Source organism: Oncorhynchus mykiss, chromosome 11, assembly GCF_057628025.1.
Source record: "Oncorhynchus mykiss isolate SJ-2025 chromosome 11, ASM5762802v1, whole genome shotgun sequence".
In the NCBI taxonomy this organism is placed as follows: domain Eukaryota; kingdom Metazoa; phylum Chordata; class Actinopteri; order Salmoniformes; family Salmonidae; genus Oncorhynchus; species Oncorhynchus mykiss.
The window spans coordinates 81,813,763-81,827,306 of NC_143032.1; the positions used below are offsets into that span (position 1 = coordinate 81,813,763).

The following is a 13,544-nucleotide window of genomic DNA, read 5'->3' on the forward strand; positions in this document are numbered from 1 at the left end:
GGTAGTTACAGCCACCTCACATCTACGGTAGTCACAGCCACCACCTCACATCTACGGTAGTCACAGCCACCACCTCACATCTACGGTAGTCACAGCCACCACCTCACATCTACGGTAGTCACAGCCACCTCACATCTACGGTAGTCACAGCCACCACCTCACATCTACGGTAGTCACAGCCACCACCTCACATCTACGGTAGTCACAGCCACCACCTCACATCTACGGTAGTCACAGCCACCACCTCACATCTACGGTAGTCACAGCCACCTCACATCTACGGTAGTTACAGCCACTTCACATCTACGGTAGTCACAGTCACCACCTCACATCTACGGTAGTCACAGCCACCACCTCACATCTACGGTAGTCACAGCCACCTCACATCTACGGTAGTCACAGCCACCTCACATCTACGGTAGTCACAGCCACCACCTCACATCTACGGTAGTCACAGCCACCTCACATCTACGGTAGTCACAGCCACCACCTCACATCTACGGTAGTCACAGCCACCACCTCACATCTACGGTAGTCACAGCCACCACCTCACATCTACGGTAGTCACAGCCACCACCTCACATCTACGGTAGTTACAGCCACCTCACATCTACGGTAGTCACAGCCACCACCTCACATCTACGGTAGTCACAGCCACCACCTCACATCTACGGTAGTCACAGCCACCACCTCACATCTACGGTAGTCACAGCCACCTCACATCTACGGTAGTCACAGCCACCACCTCACATCTACGGTAGTCACAGCCACCACCTCACATCTACGGTAGTCACAGCCACCTCACATCTACGGTAGTTACAGCCACTTCACATCTACGGTAGTCACAGTCACCACCTCACATCTACGGTAGTCACAGCCACCACCTCACATCTACGGTAGTCACAGCCACCTCACATCTACGGTAGTCACAGCCACCACCTCACATCTACGGTAGTCACAGCCACCACCTCACATCTACGGTAGTCACAGCCACCTCACATCTACGGTAGTCACAGCCACCACCTCACATCTACGGTAGTCACAGCCACCACCTCACATCTACGGTAGTCACAGCCACCACCTCACATCTACGGTAGTCACAGCCACCACCTCACATCTACGGTAGTCACAGCCACCACCTCACATCTACGGTAGTCACAGCCACCACCTCACATCTACGGTAGTCACAGCCACCACCTCACATCTACGGTAGTCACAGCCACCTCACATCTACGGTAGTCACAGCCACCTCACATCTACGGTAGTTACAGCCACCTCACATCTACGGTAGTCACAGCCACCACCTCACATCTACGGTAGTCACAGCCACCTCACATCTACGGTAGTCACAGCCACCACCTCACATCTACGGTAGTCACAGCCACCACCTCACATCTACGGTAGTCACAGCCACCACCTCACATCTACGGTAGTCACAGCCACCTCACATCTACGGTAGTCACAGCCACCACCTCACATCTACGGTAGTCACAGTTACAGCCACCTCACATCTACGGTAGTCACAGCCACCACCTCACATCTACGGTAGTCACAGTTACAGCCACCTCACATCTACGGTAGTCACAGCCACCACCTCACATCTACGGTAGTCACAGCCACCACCTCACATCTACGGTAGTCACAGCCACCACCTCACATCTACGGTAGTCACAGCCACCACCTCACATCTACGGTAGTCACAGCCACCACCTCACATCTACGGTAGTCACAGCCACCACCTCACATCTACGGTAGTCACAGCCACCACCTCACATCTACGGTAGTCACAGCCACCTCACATCTACGGTAGTCACAGCCACCTCACATCTACGGTAGTCACAGCCACCACCTCACATCTACGGTAGTCACAGCCACCACCTCACATCTACGGTAGTCACAGCCACCACCTCACATCTACGGTAGTCACAGCCACCACCTCACATCTACGGTAGTCACAGCCACCACCTCACATCTACGGTAGTCACAGCCACCACCTCACATCTACAGTAGTCACAGCCACCTCACATCTACGGTAGTCACAGCCACCACCTCACATCTACGGTAGTCACAGCCACCACCTCACATCTACGGTAGTCACAGCCACCACCTCACATCTACGGTAGTCACAGCCACCACCTCACATCTACGGTAGTCACAGCCACCTCACATCTACGGTAGTCACAGCCACCACCTCACATCTACGGTAGTCACAGCCACCACCTCACATCTACGGTAGTCACAGCCACCACCTCACATCTACGGTAGTCACAGCCACCACCTCACATCTACGGTAGTCACAGCCACCTCACATCTACGGTAGTCACAGCCACCACCTCACATCTACAGTAGTCACAGCCACCTCACATCTACGGTAGTCACAGCCACCACCTCACATCTACGGTAGTCCAGCCACCTCACATCTACGGTAGTCACAGCCACCTCACATCTACGGTAGTCACAGCCACCACCTCACATCTACAGTAGTCACAGCCACCTCACATCTACGGTAGTCACAGCCACCACCTCACATCTACGGTAGTCCAGCCACCTCACATCTACGGTAGTCACAGCCACCTCACATCTACGGTAGTCACAGCCACCACCTCACATCTACGGTAGTTACAGCCACCTCACATCTACGGTAGTTACAGCCACACCCCACAAGTTGGATTGGCTTGATGGGCACCTCCTACGTACCATACGGTCAAGCTGCTCCCACAACAGCTCAATAGGGTTGAAAACCTGAGACTATAATGGAGTGGCCAGCACAGACAAAATACCAGCCGACCGCTTCTTCCCTAAATAGTTATTGCATAGTTTGGAGCTGTGCTTTTGGGTTATTGTCCAGTTGTAGGAGAAATTGGCTCCAATTAAGCATTGTCCACAGGGTATGGCATGGCGTTGCAAAATGGAGTGATAGCCTTCCTTCTTCAAGATCCCTTTTACCCTGTACAAATCTCCCACTTCACCACCACCAACGCACCCCCAGACCACCACATTGCCTCCACCATGCTTGACAGACGGCGTCAAGCACTCCTCCTGCATCTTTTCTTCCTCTCACAAAATGTTCTTCTTTGTGATTCGAACACCTCAAACCTAGATTCGTCTGTCCATAACACTTTTTTTTTTTTTTTGTCTTCCTCTGTCCAGTGTCTGTGTTCTTTTGCCCATCTTAATCTTTTATTTTTATTGGCCAGTCTGAGATATGGCTTTTTCTTTGCAACTCTACCAAGAAAGCCAGCATCCCGGAGTCGCATCTTCACTGTTGACATTGAGATGAAGCTGCCAGTTGAGGACTAGTGAGGCGTCTGTTTCTCAAACTACACACTAATGTACTTGTCCTCTTGCTCAGTTGTGCACCGGGGCCTCGCACTCTTTCTATTCTGGTTAAAGCCAGTTTGCTCTGTTCTGTGAAGGGAGTAGTACACAGCGTTACATGAGATCTTATGTTTCTTGGCAATTTCTCGCATGAAAGCGCCTTAATTTCTCAGAACAAGAATAGAATGACACGTTTCAGAAGAAAGGTCTTTGTTTATGGACATTTTGAGACAGGTAGTGAACATATTACTCGTGGTTTAAGTCAGCAAACCCCACAGAAAATAAACTAGCTGTTGAGTTAGACAGGGGTAAAAAAATTGAGGGGGGGGGAGAACATGTTCATCTACTCTCTTTCTTAGAGGTCATTCAGTTCAAATAACAAGTGGATTTTCTGGATGGCGTAAAACATAAAGAGACAAATTCAAGCTAGGGCCGTCACGATTACTGTATTACCAACGGTTACGGACGAAGACCATCATTAAACTAAAATGTCAACCGTTTTTAAAAAATATATATATAAATTGTGGAACGAACAGCTGATGGCATTCAAGTGGTTGAGACCCTTTCTGAACTAACAGACTTAACGAGAATGAAACGTTGTTGCTCCTTTGCTGAAACAAACCAGCAAGGTTCCACGGTTCCACGGTTCCACGCTAATGTAGAACGTTCATTCAAATGTGGAAGAAAAACAAAAGGTAGACTCAACGAAATGACGTTGCCACGAGCTGAAACGCAGATATTGAGATGAGTGAGACACAAGACTTCGCTCTCACACACCGTATCTGCAAGGGTTCGCTTCACGCCGTTAAGGGCGTGGTAGGTACGGGGACCAAAACAGCGGAGAAATCGAGCCTAGCATTGTTGTAGAAGAAATCGATGATCTATTATTATTATTATCTTTATTTTGTTTCCGTAATTTCTCTGCGTCTACCTCTAACTGGGCTCAAGAGTGGCGCAGGGGTCTAAAGCACTGCATCACAGTGCAAGAGGCTTCACTACAGTCCCTGGTTCGAATCCAGGCTGAATCATATCCGGCCGTGATTGGGAGTCCCATAGGACGGCGCCACAATTGGCCCAGCGTCGTCCGGGTTACTGTTCCTAGGCCGTCATTATAAATAAGTATTTGTTCTTTAACTGACTTGCCTAGTCAAATAAAAGTTAAAACCATTTTTTTTTTTAAACTGATGTGTCCCTGTAATGTCCATTCACTTGAATACACTTATTTTTTTAAATAAACAAATCACAGCACATACTGATGGGTACACTTCTGGCGTTTACTTCCTGCTTTGCTCCCATTGGTACACTCACGATGTCCGCCAGTCTGACCCATTATGCCATCATTGACTGGAATGGGTACGCCTGTTTTATTCATTATATTTCTGTGGCAGCACATGCAGTCAGGAGCGGAGAAAATGTGCATTGAATGGTTATTACGGTGACCACAATCCTTTGTGGGTTTTAGTCTGGGTTTCTGTATAAACACTTTGTGACATCTGCTGATGTAAAAAAAAAAAAAAAAAAAAAAAGACATAAAAAAAATTTAAAAAATGATTTGTCTGGCCAATAACCGTCATCCAAAATTCAAATGACCGTCACAGACCTAAGTCAAGTAATCATGTTAAGGTGCAATCACACAAACACACAGTCTCTCACACTCTATCTGCCCACCATAATAGTGATCTCTCTCTTGTAGATGTTGAGGTCAGGGACGTTGTTGACGTACATCCTCTTGAGAGCGCAGCGCATGCCACTCTGTGTCCGGGCCAGGAACACCACAGAGAAACCGCCTGGAGAGAGGAGCCAGAAGGAGAACAGTTAGGATCATACACATGTTGAGTACACACACACACACACACACACACACAGTCCACGTACTCCTGGGTGCGTCTCTCTCCCTCTCTCATTAGTGGACTGAGCAGGAGGCTTCAAAAGACCTGTTGCATCGCCAGGAGAAAGATGTACCCTACTGTCATGACGTTGCCCTGTTTGGGTAGAGCAAGCCCCATCCCCCTCCCCCTTTCCACCTTCAACTAGGCTGCTGTGGTCAGAGAGAGGTCGTAAATTCCTGAGGATCTCCTCATGGCCACACAGTATAAGAGACAGAGTGAAGTTTCATAGAAAACAAAGGAATTTCTTCCACCTCACAGAACTCAAGGTCCGAACAAATTTCATGTTCCGGAAAAGGTATAAAAGATCGGTGAAGAATCCAGCTACGAACTGGTCCGTTTGTTACAACTTGGGGAAGCTCATGGGAGACGGTGTGGCCACATTACCATAACGCTGTTTATATAATAGCCTCAGATATGAGGTTTACATCTAATTGTTGTATAAGATGAGTGAGTGAGTATGACACTGTTTACACAATTTTACAATGTGATTTTGGACTGATTAATGAAGGAAAACTCAAAGGGAATTGGAGTTAACTAAATCAGAGGACCGCCCCTGAGCCCAGTTAGGGTCAAACATCCTGGGACAGACCTTTTCTGCCATTCCAAATAAAACCCAACTTTGAGAAATTATCACCAGACCATGTTTTTCTCCATTAGGAGGGGACGAAGGTTGTAGACCATTGCTGAATCTTTTAATCATACCACGTGGTTAAACTCTTAGACTATCGATACCGACAGAATAAGAACAAGTCTTTGATATTAATTACTAGTCTGCAGCTAGGAATTCGGTATCACTGAACGCGAAGAACGACAACCGCCGAAACATCTATTCTATAACGAATGAAGGAATGTTACTCTGAACAATCCGCTCTAACCACAACAGAGAGAGAGAGACAATTCTACAAAAGAAACAAACTTTTCACCAGCCATCAAGACGACACACTGAGCGTAAATATATATATTGATTGCAATTGCTCCCGAATGAGTGAGCGTTCATGTGTAAAGGATTAGTATTTAAATTGTTATAATTATCACCTCTGTAGTGACTTCTCAGCTGACCCCCACTCCCCGTTTTGTCCACCAAGCCGCGATACCGGTTTAGCCCACTAGGGGCACATTATCCTATCATTCCTTGTAACCATATTTACTTTGTTTATGCATTTCTGTGAATCACTTAGTAATAAATAAATGATTTAAGACAATTGATGTATGGATGACTCAGTGAAGACTGGGTTCGTGCAGATGTGATTCATAGAGGAGACGGAATGATCACAGTAGGAGGCAAGTACGCGTGTGTACACTGATAGTACTATTCTAGATGGTACTATCAGGAATAGTACTATGGGATTTTGTCATTCCTGTGACAGGGCAGTAGAGCATGATTCTCATTGCACAGTGTGCTCAGGGGGAATCACCACCGACTCATTACAGTCTGCTCAGGGGGAATCACCACCGACTCATTACAGTGTGCTCAGGGAGAATCACCACCGACTCATTACAGTGTGCTCAGGGGGAATCACCACCGACTCATTACAGTCTGCTCAGGGGGGAACACCACCGACTCATTACAGTGTGCTCAGGGGGAATCACCACCGACTCATTACAGTCTGCTCAGGGGGAATCACCACCGACTCATTACAGTCTGCTCAGGGGGAATCACCACCGACTCATTACAGTCTGCTCAAGGAGACTCACCACCGACTCATTACAGTCTGCTCAAGGAGAATCACCACCGACTCATTACAGTCTGCTCAGGGAGAATCACCACCGACTCATTAGTGTGCTCAGGGGGAATCACCACCGACTCATTACAGTCTGCTCAGGGGGAATCACCACTGACTCATTACAGTCTGCTCAGGGGGAATCACCACCGACTCATTACAGTCTGCTCAAGGAGACTCACCACCGACTCATTACAGTCTGCTCAAGGAGAATCACCACCGACTCATTACAGTGTGCTCAGGGAGAATCACCACCGACTCATTACAGTCTGCTCAGGGAGAATCACCACCGACTCATTACAGTCTGCTCAGGGAGAATCACCACCGACTCATTAGTGTGCTCAGGGGGAATCACCACCGACTCATTACAGTCTGCTCAGGGGGAATCACCACCGACTCATTACAGTCTGCTCAGGGGGAATCACCCCCCCCACCCCACCGTGTTATCAGGTACCGAGAGCACCACACAGAACAGCAGTTAATACATTAGAGGAGAAGCCAGACACCTCACATGCCCTCTGGATAGGCGAATCACCATGACACCAGAGCAGGTTAACATGATCACCGCAACAACAGAGCAGGTTAACCTCATCATCATGCAAACAAAGTATGTCAGGGTTTAAAGCAGGCAGGAAGGAACAACCTTAATTAAAAGTGAATTGAGTTAGCCGAAGGGAAATTTTAAAAAATGGACTTAACGTTAAACAAACACAGCCAGACTTATCATTATCAGTGTTGGGAAACTGTTCTTGTTTCTGACTATAGACGCATTGCAGTCCAATACAAAAGTGCAATCTGGGAATCTGACCATTGCAATCAAACGTTAACCAGCCCTCTTCAACTCATGCTGTGCCGAGTGAGAACTCAACAACAAAAAGCACCCGCCGTAGTTGAAACCCGAGAGGAAAAACTACATCAAATCTTGACTGAACTCCCAGTCAGCACGTACCCTATCTTCGTGGTCACAGCCTGTTCTGAATATGAACAGAGAGGATGTATTGGGGTAAAGATAACTTAGTGTTTTTATGAGCAGCTTCATTCTTCTTCCCTGCGTGACATGATTATTTGGATAATGGTGCTCATTCCACAAAAGCCTGGGTGACATTCTTCAGTTACAGTACTGAGGCCTCGTTTCACACGCAGTAACGAAAGCACTAAATAATTGTTAAAGGGAAAGGCACCTTAAAAGGGAAAGGCACCTTAAAAGGGAAAGGCACCTTAAAAGGGAAAGGCACCTTAAAAGGGAAAGGCACCTTAATATGGATAGGGGAGACGCTAGCGTCTCAACTGGCCTAAAGCCAGGGGAAATGCAGAACGGCAGACTCAAATAAAATGCTATAAAATTAAAACTTTCATTAAATCACACATGTAAGATACTCAATTAAAGCTACACTCGTTGTGAATCCAGCCAACATGTCAGATTTTAAAAATGCTTTTTGGCGAAAGCATAAGAAGCAAATTATCGAATAGCCTGTATCCATCTGCACCAGCAGTAAACAAAGGAGCTAGCGTAGCAGGAGCTACACAAAACACTGAAATAAAATATACATTACCTTTGACGAGCTTCTTTTGTTGGCACTCCAATATGTCCCATAAACATCACAATTGGTCTTTTTGTTCTATTAATTCCGTCTATATACAGTGCCTTGCGAAAGTATTCGGCCCCCTTGAACTTTGCGACCTTTTGCCACATTTCAGGCTTCAAACAAAGATATAACAAAGCAGTTTTCAGTTCTTTCCACAGATTCTCGATTGGATTCAGGTCTGGACTTTGACTTGGCCATTCTAACACCTGGATATGTTTATTTTTGAACCATTCCATTGTAGATTTTGCTTTATGTTTTGGATCATTGTCTTGTTGGAAGACAAATCTCCATCCCAGTCTCAGGTCTTTTGCAGACTCCATCAGGTTTTCTTCCAGAATGGTCCTGTATTTGGCTCCATCCATCTTCCCATCAATTTTAACCATCTTCCCTGTCCCTGCTGAAGAAAAGCAGGCCCAAACCATGATGCTGCCACCACCATGTTTGACAGTGGGGATGGTGTGTTCAGCTGTGTTGCTTTTACGCCAAACATAACGTTTTGCATTGTTGCCAAAAAGTTCAATTTTGGTTTCATCTGACCAGAGCACCTTCTTCCACATGTTTGGTGTGTCTCCCAGGTGGCTTGTGGCAAACTTTAAACAACACTTTTTATGGAAATCTTTAAGAAATGGCTTTCTTCTTGCCACTCTTCCATAAAGGCCAGATTTGTGCAATATACGACTGATTGTTGTCCTATGGACAGAGTCTCCCACCTCAGCTGTAGATCTCTGCAGTTCATCCAGAGTGATCATGGGCCTCTTGGCTGCATCTCTGATCAGTCTTCTCCTTGTATGAGCTGAAAGTTTAGAGGGACGGCCAGGTCTTGGTAGATTTGCAGTGGTCTGATACTCCTTCCATTTCAATATTATCGCTTGCACAGTGCTCCTTGGGATGTTTAAAGCTTGGGAAATCTTTTTGTATCCAAATCCGGCTTTAAACTTCTTCACAACAGTATCTCGGACCTGCCTGGCGTGTTCCTTGTTCTTCATGATGCTCTCTGCGCTTTTAACGGACCTCTGAGACTATCACAGTGCAGGTGCATTTATACGGAGACTTGATTACACACAGGTGGATTGTATTTATCATCATTAGTCATTTAGGTCAACATTGGATCATTCAGAGATCCTCACTGAACTTCTTGAGAGAGTTTGCTGCACTGAAAGTAAAGGGGCTGAATAATTTTGCACGCCCAATTTTTCAGTTTTTGATTTGTTAAGAGTTTGAAATATCCAATAAATGTCGTTCCACTTCATGATTGTGTCCCACTTGTTGTTGATTCTTCACAAAAAAATACAGTTTTATATCTTTATGTTTGAAGCCTGAAATGTGGCAAAAGGTCGCAAAGTTCAAGGGGGCCGAATACTTTCGCAAGGCACTGTATATATTGAAAATGTCCATTTATAAAGCGCGTTTAATCCAGAAAAAAAACAGCTTACCAAAACACAACGTCACTACAAAACATTTCAAAAGTTGCCTATAAACTTTGCAAAAATATTTCAAACTACTTTTGTAATACGACGTTAGGTATTTTTAAACGTTAATAAATCGATCAAATTGTAGACGGGGCCAATCTGTATTCAATACAGGAACGAAACCAAACCAGCACTGCTGTTCACGTCTTGCGCAACTCACAAATGTGTCCCCAGTTCCGAGTTGGCCTACTTCCCCAATAAACAAAGAAATAACTTCAACCATATTCCAAACACTGGCGACATCGTGTGGAAGCGGTAGGAACTGAAAATGGGTTCCTATTAAATATCCAATGGCAAAGACAATATATTCAACAGAGAGGGGGGAGAGGGAAATCTGAACAGTTAGTCCTCAGGGATTTGCCTGCTATATAAGTTCTGTTACAGTCACAGACATGATTCAAACAGTTTTAGAAACTTCAGAGTGTTTTCTATTCAAATCTATGAGTAATATGCATATCTTATATTCTTGGCATGAGTAGCAGGAAGTTGAAATTGGGCACGCTATTTATCCAAAAGTGAAAATTCTGCCCCCTATCCCCAAGATTAAAAAGGAAAGGCACCTTAAAAGGAAAGAATCTGTACTTTACTACCAACAACAGTCAGTCAGCAGAAACCAAACCGGTTTGTTGGCCTAGATTTTTTGTTTTGTTCATTTTGTACTGCTTTGCTCTGCTGGCGCATCCTATTATAACCAACTGGGCCTAAGGGTTTCTCAAAAACAACCTGTTGTGTCTCAAACGGCATCCTATTTCCTATGAGGTGAACTGCTTTTAAACAAGACCCATAAGGCTCTGGTCCAAAGTAGTGCACTACAGTGCCTTCAGAAAGTGTTCACACTCCTTCACTTACGCATCGTGTTGTGTTACAGACTGAATTTAAAACTGATTCAATTGAAATGTGTCACTGGTCTACACACACACAACCACATAATGTTAAAGTAGAATTTTGTTTTTACAAATTAATAAAAAATGAAACGCTGAAATGTCTCGAGTCAATAACTATTCAACCCCTTTGTTATGGCAAACCTAAATAAAGTTCAGGAGTAAAACATGTGCTTAACAAGTCACATAATAAGTTACATGGACTCACTCTGGGTGCAATAAGTGTTTAAAAAAAAAATGTTTTAATGACTACCTCATCCATGCACCCCACACATACAGATAATTGTAAGGTCCATCAGTCGAGTAGTGAATACAGATTCAACCACAATGACCAGGGAGGTTTTCCCAATGCCTCGCAAAGAAGGGAACCCATACGTTTTTTTTATAAAGCAGATATTGAATATCCCTTTGAGCATGATGAAGTTATTAATTACACCACCCAGTCAAGAAGGAAGTCGGTACAGAATACAAAATATTCAAAAACATACATCCTGTTTGCAATAAGACCAAAGCAAAACTGCAAATAAATGTTGCAAAGAAATTAACTTTCCGTCCTGAATAAAACGAGTTATAGAGTGAGAGAGAGCAAGACATATATGGTAAACACTGTATATAATATGTTGACCAACCACCTTGATTTCGGTCTTATGAAGCAACTTTGGATTATTTATATAAATATATATTTTTTTTACATTGGATAAGCAGACTCAGAGCTACAACATGGTTTATCATACACTGCATTTGAGGAACAATGGGAAAGTAATTCTGCTTTGAAAGTTGATCAACTTGTAACCTCACTTGAGAAAATGGCCTTTGAATATTTTTTGGTACCTACTGGAGAGCTCTTCTTTGTCTACACCCTCTTCAGCTTTAACCTCCACTACTTCCAGACACCAATGAGAGAACACCTCACTCTGACCATTTTACTCACCCTGGTAGAGCTGGTTAGGCTGTTTCATGTTATCTAGAGTGTTGGTGAATGTGACTGTGCTGCTGGCAACAATTTAATTACACTTTTTTTGCCACGGTTTACTGACACCGACCATATTCACCAGGTGTTAAGCGTTCGTAAATTCATCAGTTATTCTTCGCTCCGTCACAATTAGACGAGAGTGCACTGAAATCGGAGCAGAGACTGAATTTACGAATGCACCCGAAATAGTTACTTGCATAGTGGAGTCTTTTGTTAAGACATGTAGCTAGCTAAACAATTAACCATAATCCCAACACATGACGTTACTACCCTGCATGAATCTGCAGGTAGTTAACTTCTTATGGCCGCAGGGGCAGTATTGAGAAGCTTGGATGAAAAGGTGCCCAGAGTAAAACGGCCAGCTCCTCAGTCTCAGTTGCTAATATATGCATATTACTTTAGTATTGGATAGAAAACACTCTAAAGTTTCCAAAACTGTCAAAATATTGTCTGTGAGTATAACAGAACTGATACTGCAGGCAAAACCCTGAGGAAAATTAAACCAGGAAGTGGCTTCTGTTTTGAAAACTCCATGTTCCATAGCCTGCCTTTGCTCCATTTAAAGGTATATCAACCAGATTCCTTTTCCTATCGCATCCTCAAGGTGTCAACAGTCTTCAGACATAGTTTCAGGCTTTTAATTTGAAAAATGAGCCAGAAAGATAACATCGCGTCAGGTGTTCGCATGAGTTTTGCTCACGCAACAGAGTTTGGACAGCCATTTCCTTTCCCTCTCCTACTGAAAAATACAGTTGCGGTTGATATATTATCGGTTATATATTTTAAAAACAACCTGAGGATTGATTATAAAAAACGTGAAAGTTCGCGTTTTCCTCTCCTGTGAAGTAGTGGCCTGCAACATAGGCCTAGTTTCCTGAAACGGGTCACATATGTGTGTGTTTTGGGGGAGGACAGACAGACAAACTCAAACATACTTTAAAATGACTCAAACCAAATTAAAACTGTAGAATGATAATGGACCTACATTCACACAGTTTATTGACCATGTCCAGCTCACTAATAATCACTGAAAAGGAAAGCTAGTCAATCAGGGAGTATTGAAAAGAAAGAAAAAAGGACAGAGGACTATTATTTGCAAATTCTGGACAGTGAGAAAATAACCAATTAACTAAATAACCAAAACGCTCGCTCTCGCTCTCTCTACTGAGCCTGCCGGTCTCTCCCTCTCTGACGGGAGCCATATGGTTCCTGATCAGGTTCTCACTAAAATCAAAGCTCTGTTGCTTTAGTTCACACGCTCTGCCATGCCAGCCACGGAAGTGCAGCGGCTATAGACTCCATTATTCTCCCAGAGTGCCTCAGGACGGATGATTTCTTAGGGGGCTTTGTACCCTGCGTACCAATGTGTGTGTGTGTGTGTGTGTGTGGACAAAAGGAAGCCTCTGTACAGGAGATTGGTCCTGGCTACTAGGCTTGGGCGGTATACCGTATACAGGGGTATTTGGAAATAGCCACGAGATGTTTTTTTTTTTTTTATACCGTTGAATAACAATTTTAAGTGTTTGTAGCTACTTTTTAAGTAACCTGCATTCAACTAGTGCAATACATCAGGAAGTAAAGCAGATCACGTTAATTTCATCGGTCACATTATGAAGCTTCCCAAAGTTCCCCAGAACAGTTGAGCCAGTCACGTTATCAAGCTTCCCAAAGTTCCCCAGAACAGTTGAGCCAGTCACGTTATCAAGC

The 13,544-nt window shown here is 44.5% G+C and overlaps 1 protein-coding gene across 2 annotated transcripts in view; it reads right to left on the bottom strand.

Annotated features, from left to right (window-relative positions):
* The window catches only part of LOC110535133 (BMP-2-inducible protein kinase), a 104,066-nt gene that overhangs the window by 55,464 nt on the left and 35,058 nt on the right, over positions 1–13,544 (bottom strand). For both annotated transcript variants that reach the window (XM_090191238.1, XM_036936476.2), the window contains exon 2: positions 4,987–5,105. In XM_090191238.1, coding sequence (XP_090047364.1) covers positions 4,987–5,105 — 119 coding nt within the window. The remainder of the gene's footprint in view (positions 1–4,986; positions 5,106–13,544) is intronic.